The sequence below is a fragment of the Patagioenas fasciata genome, chromosome Z (assembly GCF_037038585.1).
Source record: "Patagioenas fasciata isolate bPatFas1 chromosome Z, bPatFas1.hap1, whole genome shotgun sequence".
Classification (NCBI taxonomy): Eukaryota; Metazoa; Chordata; class Aves; order Columbiformes; family Columbidae; genus Patagioenas; species Patagioenas fasciata.
In genome coordinates this window covers 63,117,417-63,140,404 of record NC_092560.1, presented here as the reverse complement: position 1 = coordinate 63,140,404, position 22,988 = coordinate 63,117,417, and the positions used below count along the sequence as shown (strand labels likewise).

Sequence of the window (22,988 nt, the reverse complement as noted above, 5' to 3'; positions counted from 1 at the left end):
ACTGAATAACACCCAGTACACATAATGATAATCTTTAGTACAGAAAGAAATTGGTGTTTTCGAAACCCTAGCGTCAAGAACTCTGTAATTTTCTATACATTAAAATAATCAATAGATGTGCATATATCAAAAATCTTCAAAGTTATGCTGTTATTTGTTTTTAAACTCTCATGATCTTTTAGGGCTTGACTCACTTTTTCACCCCTTCAGGACTCTGACATTGTTTTTCCCCAGTGAGAATCATGATGCATTCTGACAGATCCCGTTCTCTGTCTAATGCAGGGATGAAACAGGACCAGCCACAGCTCTAGGAGCACAAGCGACAACTCCTTTCCCCTGACAGATTTAGCAGCATTGTTTGACCACATTCAGCACACTAGCAGCGGTCAGTTTGCTATTCTGTTTTGCACATGTGAATAAAAAGCAAACAAAAAGAATAGTAGGCTTTACTGCACAAATAATTCAGTAACTCTGAAGTCAGGCATAACGAGTTAAACTTAGAGTCTATATTTTGTATGCATCACTTGGTAGATGCGAGGACAGTAGCTGTACATAGTAACTGAAGTATGTACAGTAAGTAAACTCAAGTGAGAGACTGCACTAGCAGCTGCTGTCACACCTACTAGAATGAGAGTGCCAAAAAGTGTTATAAGAGACTAAACACGCTGAAATACTTCTCTTACAGAAGTTGTAGTTCAAAACAGTTAAGCAATTAATAATTGACTAAGAATGCAAAAGATATCTGCCTCTTACTGAAGGAAAGAATTGTAATATAAATTGAGATTGTTGTGAACTTACTATACACCTCAACATCTTGTAGAGATTTTTAAAGTCTAAGTGCTGTAAAACTGCATATTGCAAAGCTGCTCTTGGTGGCTTGTTAAACCACATGCTGCCAAAACAAAGTTGGGTGACACACAACTAGAGGAATTAATGCACTGTTCTCCATTTCCACTGAAATAATCATGAGTTATCAGTTATTAAAAGCACTGAAACATTATAAATCAGTTACTTAAAGGTGTCTACGTAAGCCTAAATGACAGGTAATTAGTCTGCTAAAATGCTTTTTACCAACACCTTTAAAAACAAAATGAAACCCCAAAGAGAGGCGTATTCTGCCATTATCAACTTGCTCGGGAGAAAAAAATATCAGAACAGTTATGTAATCTCATAACATGAAGTATTCTTAATTTACATTTAATTCAAAATGTGGAAACTGCACAGAAGAAACACAGTCGGGTTCTGAGCAATGGAAGAAGAGAAAGCTACATAAAAAAGCAAACTGTATGACACAGAGATCACTCCTGAATTATTTATACTGACACACCAAGTTCACTTTGCCAGATTCAAAAAAATTGGTGCATAAAAAGTTTACACAGCCTATGATTTTCAAAAACATAGTAACATACGTTTAGACTGGAGGTATGTCTCAATTTACAAGGTAAAAAAACAGAAATAATTGTTTGTAATATCAAATTCAGGTAGTTACTAGTACAGTGAAAAATGTACTGAATACTAAGGTACCCTCTAAGACATCCTCTGTGATCATTGTTGAAACTCGAATCAGTGAGGTGCAAAATATTTGCACTGTCATAGTGTGAGGAATAAGTTTTTCCATATAATTCTTGTAAATTTTAGATTAAAAAAAACCCACAATGCATAACAAATGTTAACAACTGAGAGTATTCCCTTGAAAAGTACAAGTGACTAAACCCAGCGATTTCTGTAAAATGTACTTAGACATTTATTTAGTTTTATTCCCATAGCTTCCACAGGTGAGCCATACATAAAGGACTTAATTTTGAACACAGAGAAGCCTCAGTGACTTACGTTCATGAAAACAGAAAGAAACTACGCACTACGAACTCAGATTATTTTCACTCCTGCTGTTTAAGAAAGCTATGAATAGATGAAATTTGCTCAGTAATATGAAAAAAAGCGTACCTCCTCTCTTCCATGGCAGCCAAAGGAAGTAAAAAGTATTCTTTCTACCTTGATCAGGTAGAAATTAACTGCCATATAGAATAGAATAACTAGAAAGCAGTGCAAAAGACGGTATATCTACAGTAGGATCCAGGAATCACTAGAACCTCACATAAGAACAAAGTCTTATATCAGTATTACACTTAAGACTCTGATCTTTCATATTTAGCTCTGTGAATCTAGACTTGCACACGTCCTGTAAGTAAACAGGAAAGTGACTGTATAGATTGCTCTTTTGCAGATGTGCAAAAAATATTGTAAGTTACAGGATTTTTAAAAAATATTCCTAAGTATGAATAAAAGTGGCAGGCAACATACATTCTAGTGTTGCAGTCATCTTGATGCAGTGACAGTAGTTCAAAAATGGACCCCTTTCCAAATTACTGTCTTATAATATTATTTCTTACCAAGACACTAAGATTATATGTGTAGAAAAGCCATCTTTACATCCTCACCTGTGGAATTACGTTAATTATTCCCAGTGTGCAATCTTGTATGACAAACCTGTAGACAGCATTGTTTTACTACTAAAACTTCTGAAAAACAGGTTTTAGAGTTGAAGTTAACAGCTTTTATAGCTTTCTGAAGGACTATTCCAAAGGATAGCTACAATGCTGATTTGAAAATTAATTACATACAGTTTTTGATAAACAAACTATTCTTTAAATGCTTTATATTATAGCAGCACACAAACTCCTGTCCTGGATGAGTTTCCTCACAGACCAATTATGAAAATAATATTGAAGTTAAAACTACATCCAGTATCAAGACAGGTTTATAAACTGTTGTTCTTTAAATAACTTGTCTGTTCATAGAGAATATCATGTAATGATAGGACAAGGGGTAATGGGTTTAAACTGAAAGAGGGTCCATTTAGATTAGATATAAGGAAGAAATTCTTCACCATGAGGGTGGTGAGGTACAGGAACAGGTTGCGCAGAGAAGTCACGGATGCCCCATCCCTGGAAGTGTTCAAAGTGAGGCTCAATGGGGCTCTGAGCAACCTGGTCTAGTGGAAGGTGTCCCTCCTCATGGCTGAGGGGTTGGAACTAGATAATCTTTAAGGTTGCTTCCAAGCCAAACTGTTCTACGATTCCATTATTTTATCTTCCATCTAAATTTACAGTTAGGTACTCAACTCCCAGGAAGATGTGATGTTAATGCCAAGAACCTTAGCACTTACTCTTGGTATTTACAGCACAATCTTTGTGTATTACATACTTATTTCCCCTCTCCCCCAATGAAAAACATAACATTTCTAAAATATTAGATATACAACTATAAATATGCACACTATGATGACTTAAACCAAGCTGAGATTAGTCTAACAAAATTTCTCTCATTACCAGCTCATCATAAAACAGAAATATAAATTATTACAGAATATACAGTTAAACTCTAGAAGAACTTTCTCTAAAACTTTCGAAGTTTAGTTGTTGGACACAAACAGAGGCACAAAATGCTGGAAGCTGGGGAATGCTCCACAGCAACATGATGTGTTTGCCCTGTTGTTCTGCTCTCTCCTCAGCATCAATTATCATCTACTGCCAAAGACAGGACACAAGGCTGGAGTGACCCAATACAGCTGTTTCATACTCAAAGCTAATAAAAAGCTGAAGGATAAGCCTCTCCCAGATTCACAGCACTATTTGTGTTGGTGTGAAATCAAAATAATACTTTACAGAACATTTACTATGAATTTGAATGGTGAATATGAGTTTATTGTAATAGTTTAGAAAATTACCTTTGATTCCTCCAATCCATTTTCTGTCTTTTGCCATGAATTCTAGGAATAGTAAAATTCAGGACAGTCACAGTTTTTAGTTGCTTTAACAAAAGATATCCTATGACCACTTCACATCATGAAGCCACCATATGGTTAGCATGAAGCAAGTCTCCTTTAAAAACGGCAAAAGAATTCTGATCATGTATTTCTCTTAATATTATTGAACTGACAAGCAAGTTCTTAATAATACCACTGACATTAGAAGAAAACTTGTGAAAGGGAGAAATATCATATCTATTTCCCAATTACCATTCCGATTTTTCTCTGCATCACTTTAATTTACTCAAGAACCCAATAACGTGAACATTGCCCAGTTAAATGGTTGTTACTTAATACCTCCAAGGTGTCAGGGTGTAGCCAGTGTCCCCAGAAATACCCTGCTATATAGAGCATCACCATAAGCAGAAATAGCCTAGCAACATTAGCAGATGTAGGTTCACCCGGTTTGCCAAAGACGACATGAATGGCAAAGTGGCAAGATGTGGCAAGTGCAAAGTAATAACATGCTCAAATTCAAACATTAATATAGGTACACAACTGGAAACTACAAGTAATTTACACACAGCACGAACTGCAGCAGGAAACCTTTTAGCTGTGGCATATGTGTGATGTGATAACTACCCCCTCAAAATGCTACAACCAGAAAATGTCAACAGTGCACAGACTGATGACACTTGGGAACTCCAGCCCCTCCTACCAGGGACAGGACAGGTCTCATCCATCCATAGTTGTGACTGTTCAGGCCTTTTGCTCCTTCTCCTGAAAAGGTCATTTTTCAGAGAAGGGACACAAAGCAATGTATTTATAAATTTCACAAAAAGATTTAAACACAATTCTTCAAATGCAGAAGTCACCTAATTCCTTGGTGAATTTCAACTTAGAAAAATCTATCCCACTGAAGTAACAGGCCAACCTAAAAAACTGAGCTGGAAACATCACATTTATGGAAACAGCAAATTTTTCTCCATTTCTTTTTCTGTATTTCATGAAAAAAAATACACAGGAAGTCTACCCATGAGAAACGCATATGGTTTGCATAAAGGATATGAACACATTCTAAATTCTCTAGAAATGAGGTTGCTGAAGCTGAATTCTGACTTCACTGACGCTCAGAAGGTAACAAAACAAAAAGATTACTTACAGATTTAATTTTTTTTTTCTTTTTAAGAAGTAATTTTCAGGCAACAGCTGTTCTTGAAAGTCCTGTATTTTTATAAAGTAACTATTTAAAAAATATATATTTTTTATTTATAGTCTCCCTTATTCAAGCAGGGAGCCAAACTATTACGCAGCTATTAAAAAAAAAGGAAAATCCCTGTATTGTTCACCATACACCTTTACATGAATTAATAAAATTATTCTCTTTTATAACTATTATGTATTTTTCCATAAGTCAAGGTCAATGTTTTGTTTTAAATACCTCTATGTGCAAGTATTGCCTACTAATCATTCTGTAGTTTTAAATCAACAGCTGTAGTTAATTTCATAATGAATAAAATCTATGCAAATGCTGTATTAGAGATGAACCTCTTATTCCAACCAAATAAGTGCAGACAGCAGCCATTTCAAATATAGGTAAGGAATGCCCTAGGTCATCTTTACCATTCTGCCATCCCTTTGGCCTTAGACTCACAAGGTTACTCAAAGTATCACTGATAAACAGCATGAAACTCTGTTAACTACCCATCTCTCCAACTGAAAGGGAAATAAAAATCTTCATTCTTCTAATTTTGTATCTCCGACAGTTAAGTGTATTTAATTTCTATAAAATAAATTTAAAAAATAACAGTAGCTTTCTGAAATGCTCCATAACTAAATAAATGGTCAGATGGTCAAAACTATAGCAGTATGCAGCCCTTGGACTAAGATGAGCCTAGAGAAGTCTAGATAGTGAAGAATAAACCCAGTAAATTCAGAAACAAAATACCCCCTTTTTACAAAAACTTCCATAAAGGCTCTATCACTCAGACTAACGTATTAGTGAACCATGTTGATTCCAAGGATATTGCTCTTCAGGCAGAACTTGGGAGAAGAGACTTCCTCATAATATTTAGTTACCCAAACCTATTCAGGCCACCCTTGAGATGCAGCTTGCTACACTCTGATGTATATAACAGAAGCATAAGAACATGAGTCCTACAGAGCTTTCAGGCATGTGCTAACAGTAAAGTTCAGTCACATAACTAAGAAAATACAAGCGTAAGGAGGTCTTGCTGCTCTTTGAGGTTAGGGTTTTTTAATTGGGTTTTGTGTTGTCTTTTTTTTTATTCCATTCTCTCTCACTTGTGCATCTTTATCAACATTCCTCCTCTTCACCAGATGCAAGAATTTGGTGAATACACTCTTCATTAATCATGCTCTAAAGTTTTGATAAATCCTACCTTTTTCATGACACATTCTACACATATTTTCCACCACTACAACCAATGGCTGACAAATGAAAAAAAAAAAAAAACAACAAAACCAACCCACATTTCTGCAGTATACACAAATATACTAATACTACAGATTTTTAAACCAGAATAAAGAAAAACACATTTTATTGTGAAAGTGAAAGTTACAAGTGCTCCAGCTAAAACAATTTGTCAAATATCACTCTGCACTTGTGTAGCAGTGGTATGGCACCCTGTGCCAGAACTCGTCACAGGAGTGCTGCTCAGTGTGCAAATTTACCTGCATTATGGTATAAACATCTGCCTATCTGCATGCAATTAAAAACATTTCCAAGGATAAGCAAACTTCTTATTTTATCCGATCTTTTGTGTAGTTATCAAAGCCTAAACTCACATGTTTACATCTAAGTTGTAGGAAGTAGGCCAGTCTTAAGGTAGATGAGTTGCACCACTTATTACTTAAAAAAAGTCTCAATTGGTACAAAAGAAAAAAGCATATCTCTTTTTTCAGTATATTCCCCCAAAACTAGCCAGCCACCATTTCAACATTGTCAAGCCATCCTGTAACCTTCTTGAACATAATTCTTTCCTGCAGTATTCAAGTTTGTATGGATACAAACAGTTGGAAAACAGCAAGTTTTCACTAAAACCATTTCATTTCTTCACACTTTCAAAACTCTGCCTGTCGTTGAGCATGTCTTCTATGTTATTAGGGGAAAACTACTGAGATTGCCAGGTAATTGGTAAAGTATGCACAGAGATCATGAGATTGGGCAAACAGGTGATGCATTTCTTTCTGGGAAAGCTATCATTGACACAGCTTCCTTATTTACTGTAATTATGATGAGGCATGTGTTTCTTTACAGAGCATCTATACTGGATAGGCTCTAACAACAACAACAGATAATCGTGAAACTAAGCATTGCATTAATCTTCAAGGATGGTGGAGAGAAAGAAAAAAACCTGAAGAACACTCATAACAAATACTAAAACATTCATAACACGAAAACAGAAACTAGAGATTTTGGTACTTCAACAGTTTCTAAGATTCAAACGATGGAGGGGTGGAGAAGAAGCAGAATACTGTAATATTCTGGAAATACAGCATTCCTTAAACATGTAAGAAGCTATTTATACCAATCCAAATCGCAGAATGATCTCTTTTTGTCAAACAGAAATAGAAACCACAAGATATTAGAAACAGTCATTTTATTCTCTCTTCCCTTAAGAAGAAAAGTGCTGACATTTTTTGACCAATTTGAACCACAGCAGCAAAAACATAAAGAACCCACCAACAAAAACAAATTTAGAGATGTTATACACAAAAACTTTAAAAGACAGATATGAACACATATCTTGAAAGACATGGTACTGCCCAGCTCCTACAGCTATCTTAATGCTAGATAAGGAAGTCATAAGGTTCTAAAGTTGCCTTTTGCTAAGATTTTCCCTTCATTAAAAACGTTTTTCCCGCTTTCAATAAATGAAAAGTGAAAATATTGTAAGCACACAGCATTTTAGTAATTCTGAAAAGTCTTAAGATTTTGTAAAAGTAGTAATACCTCAGGTAGCAAAGCCAAAGCTACATAAGCATTATTAATCTAACCAGGCCAGTGCTCTATACAATTCCAAAACAATGGCCAACTAAACCACAAGTGCAGACAGAAAATCTAACTGTATGCCCTAATTTTGGAGTGCATGTATACTCAGCACCTCTAACTCTCTTAAAATCTACCAAATGGTTACATCTTGCCCATAAACTTATCAGGCCATCATCATTGATCACTTCCCCTTCGGTTCCCCTATATAAAAAACCCCAATACAGAAGAATCAGGCAGTAGAAAATTTCTCAGCAAGACAACAAAGATCTCTCTGCAGTTGTTTTTCGAGTTGCCCCTTTGTATCTCAGAACTGAAAAAAAGTTACTAATTACCTTCTTGCTCCTATTATGGCTTCTGTTACAGATTAACAGTAAAAGAAGCAAAAAAAAAACCCCAGCTATTGCTATATGTGATCTGCTTCATCACAAGCATCCTGCTATAGTTACCCACGACAATGATGACAAACTGCAAAGTGAAGATAAGAGGTGCCCACACATTTTGTTTATTCAGGTATTTTTAAAATACTCTTTCTACAGTGCAGTGGAGCCCCACTTCTCCATATTTTCAAGCCTGACTGCATACTGCAAAAGTACACAAGAACTTAAAGGCTTTCCATAACAGTCTTGCCATTTAGTGTGGAAGACCTGCCTTTCAGCCACCAAGAAAGTATACACCAGTTATCATCTCTGCACTGGTTCCCTACTGCCTTGCTGCAGGCACTCCAAAAGGTTTGTTTTCCCTCTTCCACTACGTAAGCTCTCAGTATGAGACAGGTGCGCAATGTTCCATCCTGCTTCTTCTATACTGATGAAGGAAGCTGGAAACCTTGTGGTCATCAAATCTCAAGATGAATTTGGAAACAAAATTCCTCTAGCCTTCTTTGACTATCCCACAAATAACCCTTAAAAATGCCCAACATTTTTGTGGGCTGTAAACTGCAAGCAGCATCCTGAGATGTTTGCCCTGTATGCAATGCATTACGATTTGCCATGTAGGCACTTGGAATCAAACACAATATGGTTTAAAGTGATGCAAGACAGTAAGAAAAGTAGCATAGTTCAGATCTCATGAAGTTAAATGGCACTTCTGTATCTTATTTTTACCTATGTGACTGAAGGAAATGGTGGACAACAAAGGTGAAAAAGGTATTTCTTCAAGTAACACTAGCCAATTCCATGAAAATGACTTTCAGGGAGAAAAAAAGCCAGTTTTCTCAGCTAGTTTATTCCTATCTGTCTTGTGCTGTAACTAGAAGACTCAACGTTTACAAAATAGAGAGAATTGGCTGTACAAGAAAAGCTGCTAAATCAAAGTAATATCTCCAAATGCATGTTTATGAATAATAAATGGAATTACCAACGTTGGAGATGTGTGCATTTCAGTTAATTAAATAGCAGAGTATTAGAAAGTGAAGAGCGTTATCCTCAAAAAGGCAGAAATGAAGACAGACATAAACAGCACTAAACCCTCGGCAATTGGCACCCCTGGATCTCTTCAAAGCTTCAGTAAGTGAACAAGCTCTGAAAAGTTCTTAATAGTCACTGCAGGCTCAGAGTTACAGGAAGTTAAGAAAATGGACATCCCTTAAAAGGAGATTTAAAGGAGCGTGACTACAGACAGGGCACTGTGAGACACAGTTCTTAACTAGGCAAGTTCTAAACTACTTAGACCTCCTTCACAACCCAAAGGCAACAGCTGAAACTCCAAAGGAAGAGGCGTCCATCACAAAACAGGATAAGGCAATTCAGTTACAGAGGTGAGCAAAGAACTTAGCAGCAAATGAAGCGTGGATTACACAAGCCTTTTACAGTGCCCACAGCTTTGGGAGGTGTATAAACTCCTGTAACTCAGCTTGGAATACCTGTAAAACAGTCAGAAACAAAGACGAATTATGCTAAAAGCATATAACACTTCCATTGTGGTTACATACACAACCATGACTGGACTCAATGCAAGAACTCCTATCAAATGCATTAACCTGGTTGATAACTCCAGTTGTCCTTTCTGGCCTTAAGAAGTTATGAGCTTGATTTCAGTAGTCTAATTAAACCAATCTGCCTCATCCCATTGCTAATTCCTTCCAGATGACTGCAATGGGAGTTGCACTGGTGGCAAGCCTGTCCTCCTTTTCCTTTTCTGTTCTATTCTGAGTAGATCATACAACACAAAGCCAAAATCTGAGTCCCAATTATTAACTGCAATTTTATAATCAACAGAAGACATGACATATACCTTGAGTACACAAAATCAGTAAGTCTAACCTGTACCTGTATAGTTTTTTCCTTACTATAACAACATTAGGCCCAAAAATATTTGTGTTGGGGATAACTTTTCCAGATTTGATCATCCTTCCAGCAAAACGATTTTCATAAGAAAATTATTGTTCCAAAACTTACCAGAATGCTCTTAAAAAGACAAGGTATGGCCAGGGCTGAGTGGCCCAGAAAATAAAACAAACAAACAAACAACCAAACACGGACAACCCACCCACAAAACCTAGAAACAGCAAACCAAAGACTTTATATTATCATCTTTAACAAGGCTAATCTTGTACAGCTAGAGTTCACACACACAATGCATACTAATGTATATGAAAGGCATTTGTATTGTTTTCAAACAGGCAGACAACCAAGAAGCTCCAAAGAATAAAAGTCTACTATACCAGCCATGGTAAAAATACAGTAGAGAACAATACAGTGTGTTCTGGGAAAACATGGGCAACCCTCAAACTACAGTAGTACAGAAAGGAGCAAACGAAAAGCATGCAGAGGAAGGTACATCAGCTCTACAAGCAGCAAAGCACTCCCTGAGCCTTACTGCACAAAAAACCAGGAAGAAGTAAGAAAGACCCAAAGCAGCACAACCAAGGCTAGCACCCTCCCGCCATCTAGTATAAATTCTGAAATACTTCATAACAGCAGTGGACTTTTGCATGGAAAAAGCACAGTTAGTATATAGTCTACAGGTATGGACTAGTCAAGGTCTGACTTGTATGCCAAGCCATGCTCGTCAAACCATCACTAACAGGAATCTGTTTAAAACAAGGCAATGCCAATATAATTTCACGTTTGTAATAAACTGGCCACTGTAAGTAGAAGCATATGGCTGAGGCATTGTTTACGGTAATTCTCTACTTTGCCCAAATCAGATATTTCACATTAATCAACACCAAGTTCAGTTGTCTGGGGAAACAAAAAACATTACAGTATTCTAAGTTACTGACAACGTGAGCCCCGTGGAAAACTATGCAATCCACTCAACACAGTGAATGAAAACAGTGTATTATTAGCAGAGAATCAGGGTAACAATTTAAAATATTTAAACTAATTGCTTATATAACTATTGTTACAGCTGGAAAAACAAACATTCATTGTGTCCACTGTGAAAATCAAGTTATCATGTAGCTTAGTCAATGTCTTTCTAAGGCTTTTTAACTTCTTACTTTTGTTTTCTCTTTAAAATAAAGACCTACCATGGATGGCTACAGGATTACTGATCAGTCAGCTGTAGTTTCTCTGACAAAAAAAACCAAACCCCTCACTTTTTTGAGAAGAGGTTCATAACTAAATTTAGAGCAGCTTCTTATTCAACTGTAACCACCACAACAACTCTTTTTTTTAAATGGGGGCTAGATACAGCCACTGTGCAAAACTTTTTTCTTTTTTTAATTGCATTAAAAAATGTATTTTGCATCTTACCTGACATCCTCTTTTACAATACAATAAATGTGAAGTAGTTACACTGCAACTACTATAGGACAAAGGAATCAGTAGGTGGTCAAAAACATTTCACCACAAAAAAATCAATATCATAATGATAGTTGCCTATCAAATTGTAAGTAAAAGTTTTCAAACAGACCACATCTAAAAACTGTCACTACAATATGTAAATTCTGTGTATTGTTCTTTCACATCAAAACACTTTGATATGCCACATAGTATAAAAAAGTTACTAAACCAAATCATTAAAATCCCAATTTTGTAAATTTCATTAACAGATAACAATGCTTGCAGTAATAGTTGTCATGTGTTTGACTTGTTAAGGCCTTTGTCCCACTTTTGTTGATGAAAATTTCACTTGTTTGAACTGTAAAGACAGTGTCAAGCCATTGTCCACTTGGAGATAGGGTGGGAGGAGACTTAAGAGACTGTTTCTTTAAACTGAAAAAAACTCAACGTTTTTCCTAGGAATTTTATGATATACACTTGTAACTATGATAGGTACATACAGAGATCTCATTGATCCTGTTATTTCCCTGCCTACTTCCTCATAAAATGAATCTATTCAGTATAGCAGCAGAACAGTTATACTACAAGTCCCAACTTACTCCCTCCCCCAGACCAAGATCTTCTGCCCCGGGGGAAGATCATTGCTTCTAGTGTGCTGGTTTCCTGCATTTCATTTGGCTATTTGGGAGAGACTAACCCTTTCCCTCAGCAAGGAGACATTTGGGTGGGGAACGAGTTCTCATTTGTCTGAGACAAAATTAGTTAGTGTGTAACAGATGTTATTGTTGTTTCCTTCCTCTTATCCTCCCCCCCGTACATCTGAGAGCAGTGGAGGATGTTTGGAGCAATTTAACAAGTAAACGGGTGATGGGCGCCTTCTGATGTTACAGCAAAAGGCTCACGGCAAGTCCCGCGGCCAGCCTGCCCAGGGCGGGCGGGGATACACAGCAAGGGCCAGTAGCAGGACCGGCCGCCACTGCCGAGGGGTTCCCCAGGGGCGCACGGCCTCGGCTCGCCGAGCGAAGCGAGGCTGCAGGGAGCGGCGCGGCCAGCCCGGCCGCGGGACAGACACTATAAACAGCCTCGTCTACGAGCAAAGACCCACTCCCAACACAAGCTCAGGAGCGGCCGAGGCCCTTCTGCCCATACTCGAGCCAACCCTTGCCCGCGGCCCGAGGAGGCCGGCCCTGCGGCCCCGGCACAGCACCGAGGCGCCTGTGCCGCGCCGGCGGGGGCTGAGAAGAGGCTTCCACCTACGGGCAGCTCCGCTCACTACAGGGCGCCGGGCAGCCCACCGGTGGCGGGCACCAGCACCCGCTCCCTCTCCACCTCCCCCTCACCGCGCCCCCGCGGCCGCCCCGCAGCACCAGGCCGCTCGCTGCCAGCAGCTCCTCCTCCCTCCGCCGCAGGCGCGCAGCGAAGGGCAGGCGGCGACCCCCCCCACGCCGGCCCCCGCTCCGTACCTCGGCTGAGATCGAGGGGGACGTTCTCCTCGCCGCTGTCGTTCCGACCTGCGGGGACGGGGGAAGAGAAGCGCGTTAGGCTGGCAGGGAGGAAGGAGATGGGGAGGAGGAAAGAAGCAAGGGAACGGGAGGGACAGCTAAACACCGGTGTGGAGCGAGAGCTGATGGAGGGGGCGGCTGGCGCCGCGGCCTGCGAGGAGTCCCTTACCTCGGATACGGAGGTGCCTCAGCGAGCGAGCGCGGAGACTCACCGCCATGTTTACGGCCCCACAGTCACAACACCGGAAACCTCGCCCGCTCTCGCGAGGAGAAGCCCGCGGAGCCGCCGCGCCCCCCCCGCTTCTCCCCGCCCTGTCGCCGCGCCGCCCGCGGGAGGAGCGCGGGGCGGCTGAGGTGAGGCGGAGGGGGAGGAGCCTGAGCGGCCGTTGGTCGATCACGGCCTTTTTTTCTCCCCTGTGGGAGCGGTGTCCGGGTTCAAGTGCTAGAGGGCGGGAGCTACTGCTCCCCAGCTTCCCCGCGGCGGCGGTGGAGGGCGCACACCTGGGTCACGTTTTCAGTGTGTTTTCGACACTCGAGCGCCCACCCCGCCGCCCCCAGCTGCTGGAAGCGCGGCTGAAGGAGGGAGAGAGGAAGATAATACCGGTCTCCTCAGAGCCGCAGGGGCCTGAGGGGCGCGTTGCCGCCGGGGTTCGCTGCGGAGCTTCTCCTCAGGCGGCGCGGCCCCGGGAGGCCGGAGCGGAGGGGGCGGCGGGAACGCGGGGGCGTCTGAGCGCCAGAAAACGTGGCTAAATGTCTCCTGTGCCGTGCTGGGAGCTGAATCCTCGCAAAACTGCTCTGTGCCACATCTGAAGGTTTTCTGAAGGTTTTGGCCGGTCACGTAAAATTCCTTTTTTTTTTTTTTTAACCGAGGTTTTCCCACTTAGTTTTCTTTTTTTTTTTTTTTTTAAACGGCACTTGCCTTGTGATGAGGTGGTAATTCACGTGTATACGGCATGACCACTGGCTTTGTACAGCGGATGTTTCCTGCACTTTGCTTTTTAGTATGTGATCTACTCGCAGTAGGCATCTCTGAAGTCTCGAGTCTTGATCTATTTCTTACCTTCATATTTGTTAGACTCACCTTGCAAGTGGATATGTAGAAAAAGAAAAAAAAATGAAGTCTCAATATGAGAAACAGTATACTTATATTTATTTGCTCTTCTTCATTTCTGGCAAAAGTTTAGATAGGTAGGTAACACCTCACATTATGTCCTGGTACTTTAGACAGCCATTACCAAGGCAGGTACTTGCACCTCGACTTCCCAGATTCTCAGGAACAACACCAGCAAATAATAATCAAATTGAATTGTAGAAGTAGCCAGCCACATTAAAATAGCTTCACAAGCTCAGATAATTGTTTTCCTGTTTTGTGATAAATCATTTTCCACTCTTGAATTTTGCCTCCTCTCTCTTGAGGTCTTCCAATTCAGATTCTGCATTACTTGTAAAAATCTGGATTTATTAAGTGTTCATGAACATTAAGTTTTTTTCTCGAAAATTATAAATTATTTTTTACCACTTCTAAATCATTAATACTGAATTAGGAGATTAAAAATAATTATTTGTAAAGCCAGAGTAGAAACACTTTCTGGCTTGTCGCTTCATGATACAAGTAAAATAAAATTGTTTTGATAAGATTATCTCAAGTATATTTAATTTAAAATACCATTTTCAACAACTTTCCTATTTTTATTTTTGCTTATTAAATATGAAGCTAATTTTCGTGAAGAACCCTAGGTTCTCAAGAAATGTAAACAGTAAAATTTCATCCATCTATAACACAGGACCAAAGCCTGTCAAGCTTCCTTAAATAGTTTCACCAATATGTTTCAGAACTGCCATTTAAAATTTCATGTCCAGGGAACCTTCTACTTCCTGAAAATGTCAAATTAACTTCTGCTTGTGGTAGTAATGTTGTATCCTGTTTACTACAAATTCTGCTGGGACTAATTAATTTCACACAATCTTTGAAGCACCACTGACTGTTGGCCCACTATTAAACTTCTGGGTTTGATTTGAACTTATCATCTCTATGTGAAATGCTTGGGACTTTAATGCTAAATGCTAGTTTATTAATGCTAATGCATTTATTTCTTCGCTCATAGATACAAACTCAGAGAGACAAAAGAACCGGAACATTGTCTTCCAAAAAGGGGTAGGAATGGAGTAATGTTTGAACTCCTGTGTACTCTTTTGCAGCTTTGTTCCTGCAGACATCCTTTAAAAATGGAAATATTTCACTTAACTTTATGGGTTCCAGTTTTCTCTTTCCTTTTTTATTTTTTTACCCTCTACTTATATATGAATTACGCAGACAAAATTGAGGTTCTCTTTGATAATGCTACACAAAGTAATGCCACGATGTCAGTTGTAGGTGTTAACCCACAAAGCTACGTTGGAGATAGTATGGGTTATAATTAATATTTGCCACAACTTGGAATAAAATAGAAAACGGGACATTATATTTTTAAGTTTTTGCTAGGGAGATGTGGAAAATAGTGAGTATGCACTCACCTTACCTACCACGTAGATACATGGGAGCTCCTCCCCCTCTTCCCCCAAAAAAGGCATGCTGCAAAGTGAGTCTGGCCCCTAAAATGTCACGGTCATCACTGGTATGAGGAGCCCTCAACCCGTGAGAGCAGAGGATATCTTGGGATCTATTTTTGGAGCTTTTCCTATGTTCTCCCAGTAATGTGGGGAAAAAAAATCACAGAAGTTTAATTACAAAATAATTAAATTTCCTTACCTACCGCATTTTCTACATGTTTTCATCAGCTACTCTTGCTCCTGAGTATGCAGGAAGGCAGAAACGTGGAGGTTAAAAAAAGAAAAAAAAAAGCTATTTTCTCCGTCTGTAGAGGGGAAATTAATGCCAAAGATAAAAAGAACTACTTCACTGGTTTGATGTCTTGTCTATGTCACAAATTACGGGTGATCCAACCTAAAGCGGCCTCTTTGATTGGATAGTTTCGTCTTCCAGTGTCTAAATGACCATATATCAAATTAAAGATGTTTTATTGGCCACATGGGCAATCAAACTAGTTCAAATTTACTTCTTAGCTTGTAATTTTATGTGACTATAGCTCCCCTGTACAGATAAGTAAATCTCCTTGAGATGGGGACACAACGTGAAAGCAGAGTTTCCTCTGAGCTGCTTACGTGCTTCCTTTACCATCTGCAAAGGACATCATATGAGAACATGACAAACCTCCAGTGTCATCATAAGGTTTGCAGGGGCAGGTTAATCTTGAAACTGTGATATTTCTTTGTTTTCAGTTGTGAATGGGGGCTTCTAAAGCTAGAGCTACTTCTTCACATGTACATTCAGAGGACTAATGAAGAAACTGGTGTGTTCCATCCTTTTCCAATCAGAGGATTGCACCTTTTGTCCCCTCACACATGGGATTTCACCAGTGACAGCCTTGTTATATGCCGAATAGGGTTTTGTAATATGCTGTAGAGGGTACCGTGATGTGAATTACCAATCTTCAAGATTTAAAGTCTAGTATGAAGATCAAAGGGATTTTCACTTGTTTGGGGTCAAATGAAGAAATAGGTGTATGAGGGACAAGCTAGGGGCAAAGCCTTAACTGGCTTAAATTGTTTAAACACCATGGAAATAAGTAAGAATGTGCAATTTATACCAATCACAACCTGCCCTTTATGTTCACATAGAAGGAGAAAAAACATAAACTTGGAACAAGCTACACAGATAAGAAGTTAACCTATTTAATTCAACTGACCTACAGTCATTTTTAGTTGTTGAGCATTTTATCATATCCAGATTATCCATATATACTTGTAACACTCTTCCTTAATTTGCAAAATCATAAAACAGGCTTTAAATAGATGATAAATCCTGAATGATCATGGGACAAACAGGAAGAGGAGAAAATCTACTGAATGAGATCAAAAAGTTTAAAAAATTGATCATTGCTTCTTTTGCTATCTGTGTATTATTAGAAAGAATTTTTGCAATCCCTATTTGTTTAATCTTTTTCTTCAGATGAAGCCCATCAAATTGCTTAGGAAGGGAAAAGACTGTTTCCTGCAGCCAAGAAACACTGGCAATAGAGATCCAGAAAAGGAAGGCATAAAGAACCCATCACTGACTGAATGAAGTATCTCAGAGGCTGATCAGTGGCCAAAGAGGAAAGATACACAGGTCTGTACCAGAGATGACCAGATACTGGTTTGTCTGTTTGATATTGCAAGAATCACTTGACCTGATTTTTCTTATGTAAAAAAGTCACAGACTGTAAACATGTCTCGCTCAGAAACAGCTCAGAGTCAGGTCACGAGCACCTGCTGGTGGGTGTTTGTTTTAGAGGTTCTGCAGTTTGAGACAATTGCATCCAGCTCATCAGCCCATTTTTACCAGATGGACCACTACCTAATATCAAATTACACTATTGGCAGCTCTGTGCCACCAGCGGTCACTCTGAAGTAACATACAGGTGCTGCAACAGACCTGCACAATGCCAGGCCCGTGGGCAGTTGCACACTGATGTTCTCAGACCTCTGATTGCCACCAGTGGGTGTGCAACAGCAAGACCCTGCACCCTGTGTCTCCATCCAGCAACACAGAGCGATTTGCAGGAGGACAACCCACAGCTCAAGGCTTCTGTGCCTGTCGTGCAACAGAACGTGTGACCATGTGCTGGGGAGAGGGTTGTGTTGCAAGATTAAAAAGGCTGAGTCTTCAGAGGATGCAGGAAAGGAAATCACGGGGAAAAGGTGAGCCTATTAGCTGCAGCATCATTTACATAAATCAGAGTCCTTTAGTGAGCTGTTCTGGAGGTCTGCATTCTGTACCTCTATAATACAGCAACAAGCAGAAATAGGAAAGCTCCTTCCTTCTGGATTTATCATCAGTTGCCTCCAGGTGACAGTGTCTCTTTGCCCTGTCCCTTCCAGAGGTTCTAAGAAAATGTGAATGTGGCCAAAGCTTGGTTGAAAACCTAACAGAATTTGGGATATCAGGAATAACAGACATCTTCAAACACAAGCTCAATGTGAAAGCATGAATACTGCATTTTGTATATATCTGGTCCATTGGGAATGCACCTGGTTCATGGCGTTGCTTGGGGAGGGCCCTGGTGACATGGACATCCTGTAAACATGTGCTGGGCAATCTTTGGACAGCCTTGCAGTAGTCCTGAGGCAAAACTGTCCAGTTCGGCCAGTGTGACAGCCAAGACCATCAGGGGCTGGTGCCCATGAAAGTTCATTCCCTGGCACTGTTTTAAGTCGCTGGTATGGATGCAGCTGTAGTATTTGGTTATAGGCAAGGGGCGCGTTGCCAAACTGCTCAGACTGGGACAGTGCAGAGAATAAGTGAAGCAAAGAGGACCACAGTGTGTAACCACTGAATATTTGGTGTTGAACTTTTGAGCCATGTGTTAGTTTTTTGATTCGTCCCTTTTGATCTTGTGTTCACAAGAGCGTTTGGAGAAAAAGCAAGGGGCAGTTTGCAGTTCGCTCACCAGGGAGGCTCTTTCCATTGGATTTGCTTTCTGGGGTGTGATTACTCTCCTGGCTGATGTGGAATGTTCCGAATATATTTCTAATATATTCCTAAGCTAGCCTTTTCAAATACAATCCAACAGGTGCATTTGTATGTGTATTATGGCAAAGGAGTTCTATAGATAGTCCTTGAAGTATCAGTAATACAGTTTGCAAAAGCAATATGATTTGGCTAAAGAAAAAACAATTCCTAACTAAATTTTTAGTTCAGTAAATATTTTTTCCTGTAATTGCTGTTATTTTGGAAAACAGCATAATCTAGGTTAATTAATTAATAGAGTATTCTTAAATCCAGCTAGAAATAAAAATTAACAAAAATCTGAATTGATTGCAACTGGGCAAAATGTTAGTATTTCTTCAGTATCCAGTAATGGAAGAAATGAAAAAGTGAACATACAGCACATAGCAGAAAATTATGCAAGAGCAGCAATAAGTAGCATACTAAAGCAACAACAACCAGCTGCAAAATAACAGAATGTCAAGTGATGAAACAGATCTTCATGATTAACTGTGAAGGTTGCTAACTAGATTGATAATTAGTGCAACCTCACATTTAGGCATCCATTAATGTAAGTTTTTTCACAGCATTCTGCACTGCATAATCCTATTGAAGCTGTGAAAAGCAACAGGTGTTGAGTTTGGGTATGGGTGGCATATTAATTAGACCTGAGGAAAAAAGCTTTAAAAACCAGCTGTTAAGTGTTTTAGTCCAAATAAACTCTAGTAACAGTGCTGAAGCTGTATGTAAGGAAAATGTATCATAACCTAATTCAAAATCTGTATGGCAGCAGAAATTATTTTTTGTAAGACTTCATGGTAGGGGTTTTTTTTTTTAACTGAAGAAACCCATTAGCATTGGTTAATTTTCTTTGGGCACTGTGTGACAAAAGGCTAGCTAACATTTTAACAGCAATGCTGCTAGACATCATGGTATCCATACTGCACTGGATATCTGAGATGCTCAGCAGTCAGTGGGTGTCATTAGCACAGACTTGCACAGCATGTAGCAAGTAGATTCCTGTGAATACAGGAGCAGAAAAAATTATGGGATAGGATTTTTTTTTTTTTAATTTAAACTGGCAGTAGTAAGTTTTACTTGTATGAAAAAAAACTCTCCCAAATATTGAGGGAAGAAGGAAAGTGTGTTTGGCCTGATTTTAAATGGTATGGGATAAAGAGTATAGAGTGCAAAATACGAGAATAGTGTTAGTGGTTGATGAGTCATAAAATCTCTGCTGGTGTCACCCACAGAGTTAGGAATTTTGCACAAAAAGTGAGCATTTAAATAGAACTGCTTTTAAAAATGGGATAAAAATGAAAGTTCCAGCAGCAGGAATGCAGAAGTAGGGCAACAGTTTCAAAGGATTAAAAAAGAGAGGTACAAGGAAGCAGAAAAGCAAATGGTCAGAGGATCAAGGAAATGAATGCCATGGTGAGAGGATCGAGGAAAACAGGAATAATTATAGTAAACAGGAAGTAATTGACAGAACAAGTGGAAGAGTACAGAGAATGTCTCAGGTGGTGAAAGGAAGAAATTACAACAAAAATACAAGAATGTCTATGGGTCAATACAGAAGACGAAACTGGGCTTACCTGTGTGAGCTGGGAGGTATATAATGGCATCGTCCAGGGCTGGAGAACATGAAGGAAGCTGAGATGCAGGAGAAGGGAAGGGATCTTGGCAGAGTGTCCCTTCTGTCAGCAAGAAATGGGGACAGGAGCCCCGGATTCTGTGTCTGTGTTTCGTGTACATTTTCCACCTGACCTGTGCCCACACGCAAGTGAACGAGTAGGCAGCTTTTCCTGCTAAGAATCTGAAAATTAGGAATTCTGCCAAAAAGAGAATTAAAAGGCAGAAAAAAAAAAAATGGTGCTGATTTTTCTTTTCTTTGTCTGTCTCACGATGCTTGAGCTGTAGGATTTGGAAATATTACTGAAGTAACGTAAATCGTATAATGTTTCTTGAAACCCTTGGTATCCATGTAATTCACATTTTGTCCGAGTTTGTGTTGACATTTTGCATATTTCCTTTCTGCCTAACAGTGAACATTTTAAGTTTAAACAGCATTTATCTGTCTGTGTGTTAAGAAAGAAAATAAACGTACAGTTTCCCATATTCTTTTCAACAAGGCCTGTAATATAAAAAGCCTCAAGCAAGCAACTCTGTACATTTAATAGCAGCTTAATCCTCTCTCTCAAAGTGCTTTAGAAGGAAGCAAACAGAAATAATTTAACAAATTCTACATATATTCAGGAGCCAGCTAGCTAGAATAAAACACAGAGAAGAAAGGCTTTGTGAAATCATTGTGATTTTGCTCCGAACAGGCAATGAGGGAGACCTGTGACTACCAGGCTGCTGCTCTGCACAAGGCCAGGAGGTGCTACAGTGGCATTCTGCAGTGCTGTGGCTGACCAGAGCAGCATGGAGACAGCTTCCAGCTGGCTTGGATGCTGGAAACTGCTTAGGACGACCCTTCAGCTGAACTACTGCCTTGTTCCTTAGCCAGGCTCAATGGTTGAGGTGAAGAACTGTCCTGGGAAAATGGCTTCTGATAAATAATTATTTCAGAACAGGTTTGGATGTCTCAGCCTGGTGTATCTCCAGACCATAGACAAGGAAGAGATTAATTCTGGCAAAAGAATCCTGATTCAAAGCCATGCCAGTAAGCTTTCTGTTGAAATGGGACTTGGGAGACAGTAAATGGTGTAAGGGGAGGTATAATAATAACATAGACCATTCAGTTCTAGAATTTGTTCCCTGTTTCCATTAAGTTTCAGAACATAATCTACACTATTATTTAAATCAAATTTTAATCAGTATCCCCTACATACCCCCTTTTTATTACTGTAAACAAGGTATGTTTAAAGTATACATTTTGGATGCTAATGCTTTTTAAACCCAAGGTGTTTTTTTCACTTGATTTTAAAACCCAAGTAGAGGCAAGGAAGAGGAAGAGAGAATAGTGAGACTCCTAATCTAGGAAGGTACTAAAAATATAATTAATTTGGCTTTAGCAGTTTGGCTTTATACCCAGGATTAATGGATGTGTTCACAAATTGTCTTTGGTACATGCCCTCATTTCATACATTAGAAATAGGGATGAAATATTTTCCTGTCTCACAAGGTAAATCCATTACTGCTCATGGGGATTCAAGATACCATTGTGATGAATGCAATGAGAAAGTAATAACACTGGGTACAGCAGAGGCTTGGGAAGATTTGCACTAAATAAGGAGTGGCCAGAAACTTTATGAGCAGGGCTGAACAACTGCCTGTTTTGTTAACTCTCATCCAGCCCATGCACTAAATGAGGCAGGGATCCTGCGGAAAAAAATACTGAGCCATCGTGTAATTATAGATTGCGCACACAATTAAAGACACATCCATTCAAGGAGCTGAGGCTGTGCAAATACAAAATAATTCCTAGCATTTCAGTAGGTCACTCCGTAGTGAAGCTACATGCAAAAGGCTTTCTGTGTAGCATGGTCTGGGGTGGCTGTGCATAAGTCATAAGGGTATCCTTTTATGGGTCCATTAGTTTCCTCAGAAGTTGTCTTATGTGACATAAAATGCACACACATACACACACATGCATACATGCACACACACATGATTACACCTTTATCTGTCGTGAAGTAATGTGGTGGTAAGGGCTGATCTAATTCATAGAGTGAATCTAGGTTCCTCCACTGAATTTCCATCCCCTTACTAAAGCACTGATCTTCATGTTTGAGATGGATTATGCAACAACATCGCACATAGAGGAGAGTTTTGTTACCGCCATGGGAGGAGTAGCCAAGGGATCTGCAATTATGTGGATCGAGAATATAAACCTCTTACAGAGGAATGCACAGGAGATCAGCTGCATTCCTGCAGTCCAGAGCCTGCGGTAACAGCAGAGAAATGCTCCAAAGCTCCTGAATTAGAGCAGTCTTTTTTTCCCTCCCAGTTTTTGTTTTGCTTAGCCTGTTTACTGGGACAGTGTAGAGGTACAACACAGATGGAAAACAGCTCTATTTGCCTTAACTGGGGTGTTCATGCTGAAATCTAATTTTTGTGTCAATATTTTGATGTTTTCACTGCTGAATGTTTTAGCAGGCACAGCCAAATACTCCAGAATTATAGACTGAGTTTGGAGAGGGGAAAAAAATAAAGAGAGTGAACAGCTTTCCTTCTCTTTCTTCATGACTTTTAAAAGATAATAGAGTAAATTACAGGTGAGAAAGCCTTGAAATACAGTCTTTATTAAACTGCCTATGTATAGATTTCCCTGTCTGGAAGATTTTCTGCTTCCATTTAAGTTTCTGGATAGTAATTACTGAAAAACAAATGCCACATTGTACTTGTGCTGCTTTTGCAGCAATAATAAAGTTGATTTTCACTCTGTCAGCTGCTCAGTGATAATTTTCAGAACTTATTTTTCAGCTACTGTTGTTCTACTTTGGCAGAAAATGGTGCACCAACA

At 39.5% G+C, this 22,988-nt stretch overlaps 1 protein-coding gene across 2 annotated transcripts in view; it reads right to left on the bottom strand.

Annotated features, from left to right (window-relative positions):
- The window catches only part of RICTOR (RPTOR independent companion of MTOR complex 2), an 85,947-nt gene extending 72,681 nt beyond the window's left edge, over positions 1 to 13,266 (bottom strand). For both annotated transcript variants that reach the window (XM_065860422.2, XM_071802616.1), the window contains exons 1-2: positions 13,163 to 13,266; positions 12,955 to 13,002 (exon numbers count right to left, since the gene is read on the bottom strand). In XM_065860422.2, coding sequence (XP_065716494.1) covers positions 12,955 to 13,002; positions 13,163 to 13,211 — 97 coding nt within the window. In that variant the 5' untranslated portion in view covers positions 13,212 to 13,266. The remainder of the gene's footprint in view (positions 1 to 12,954; positions 13,003 to 13,162) is intronic.
- Positions 13,267 to 22,988: the final 9,722 nt, after the last annotated feature.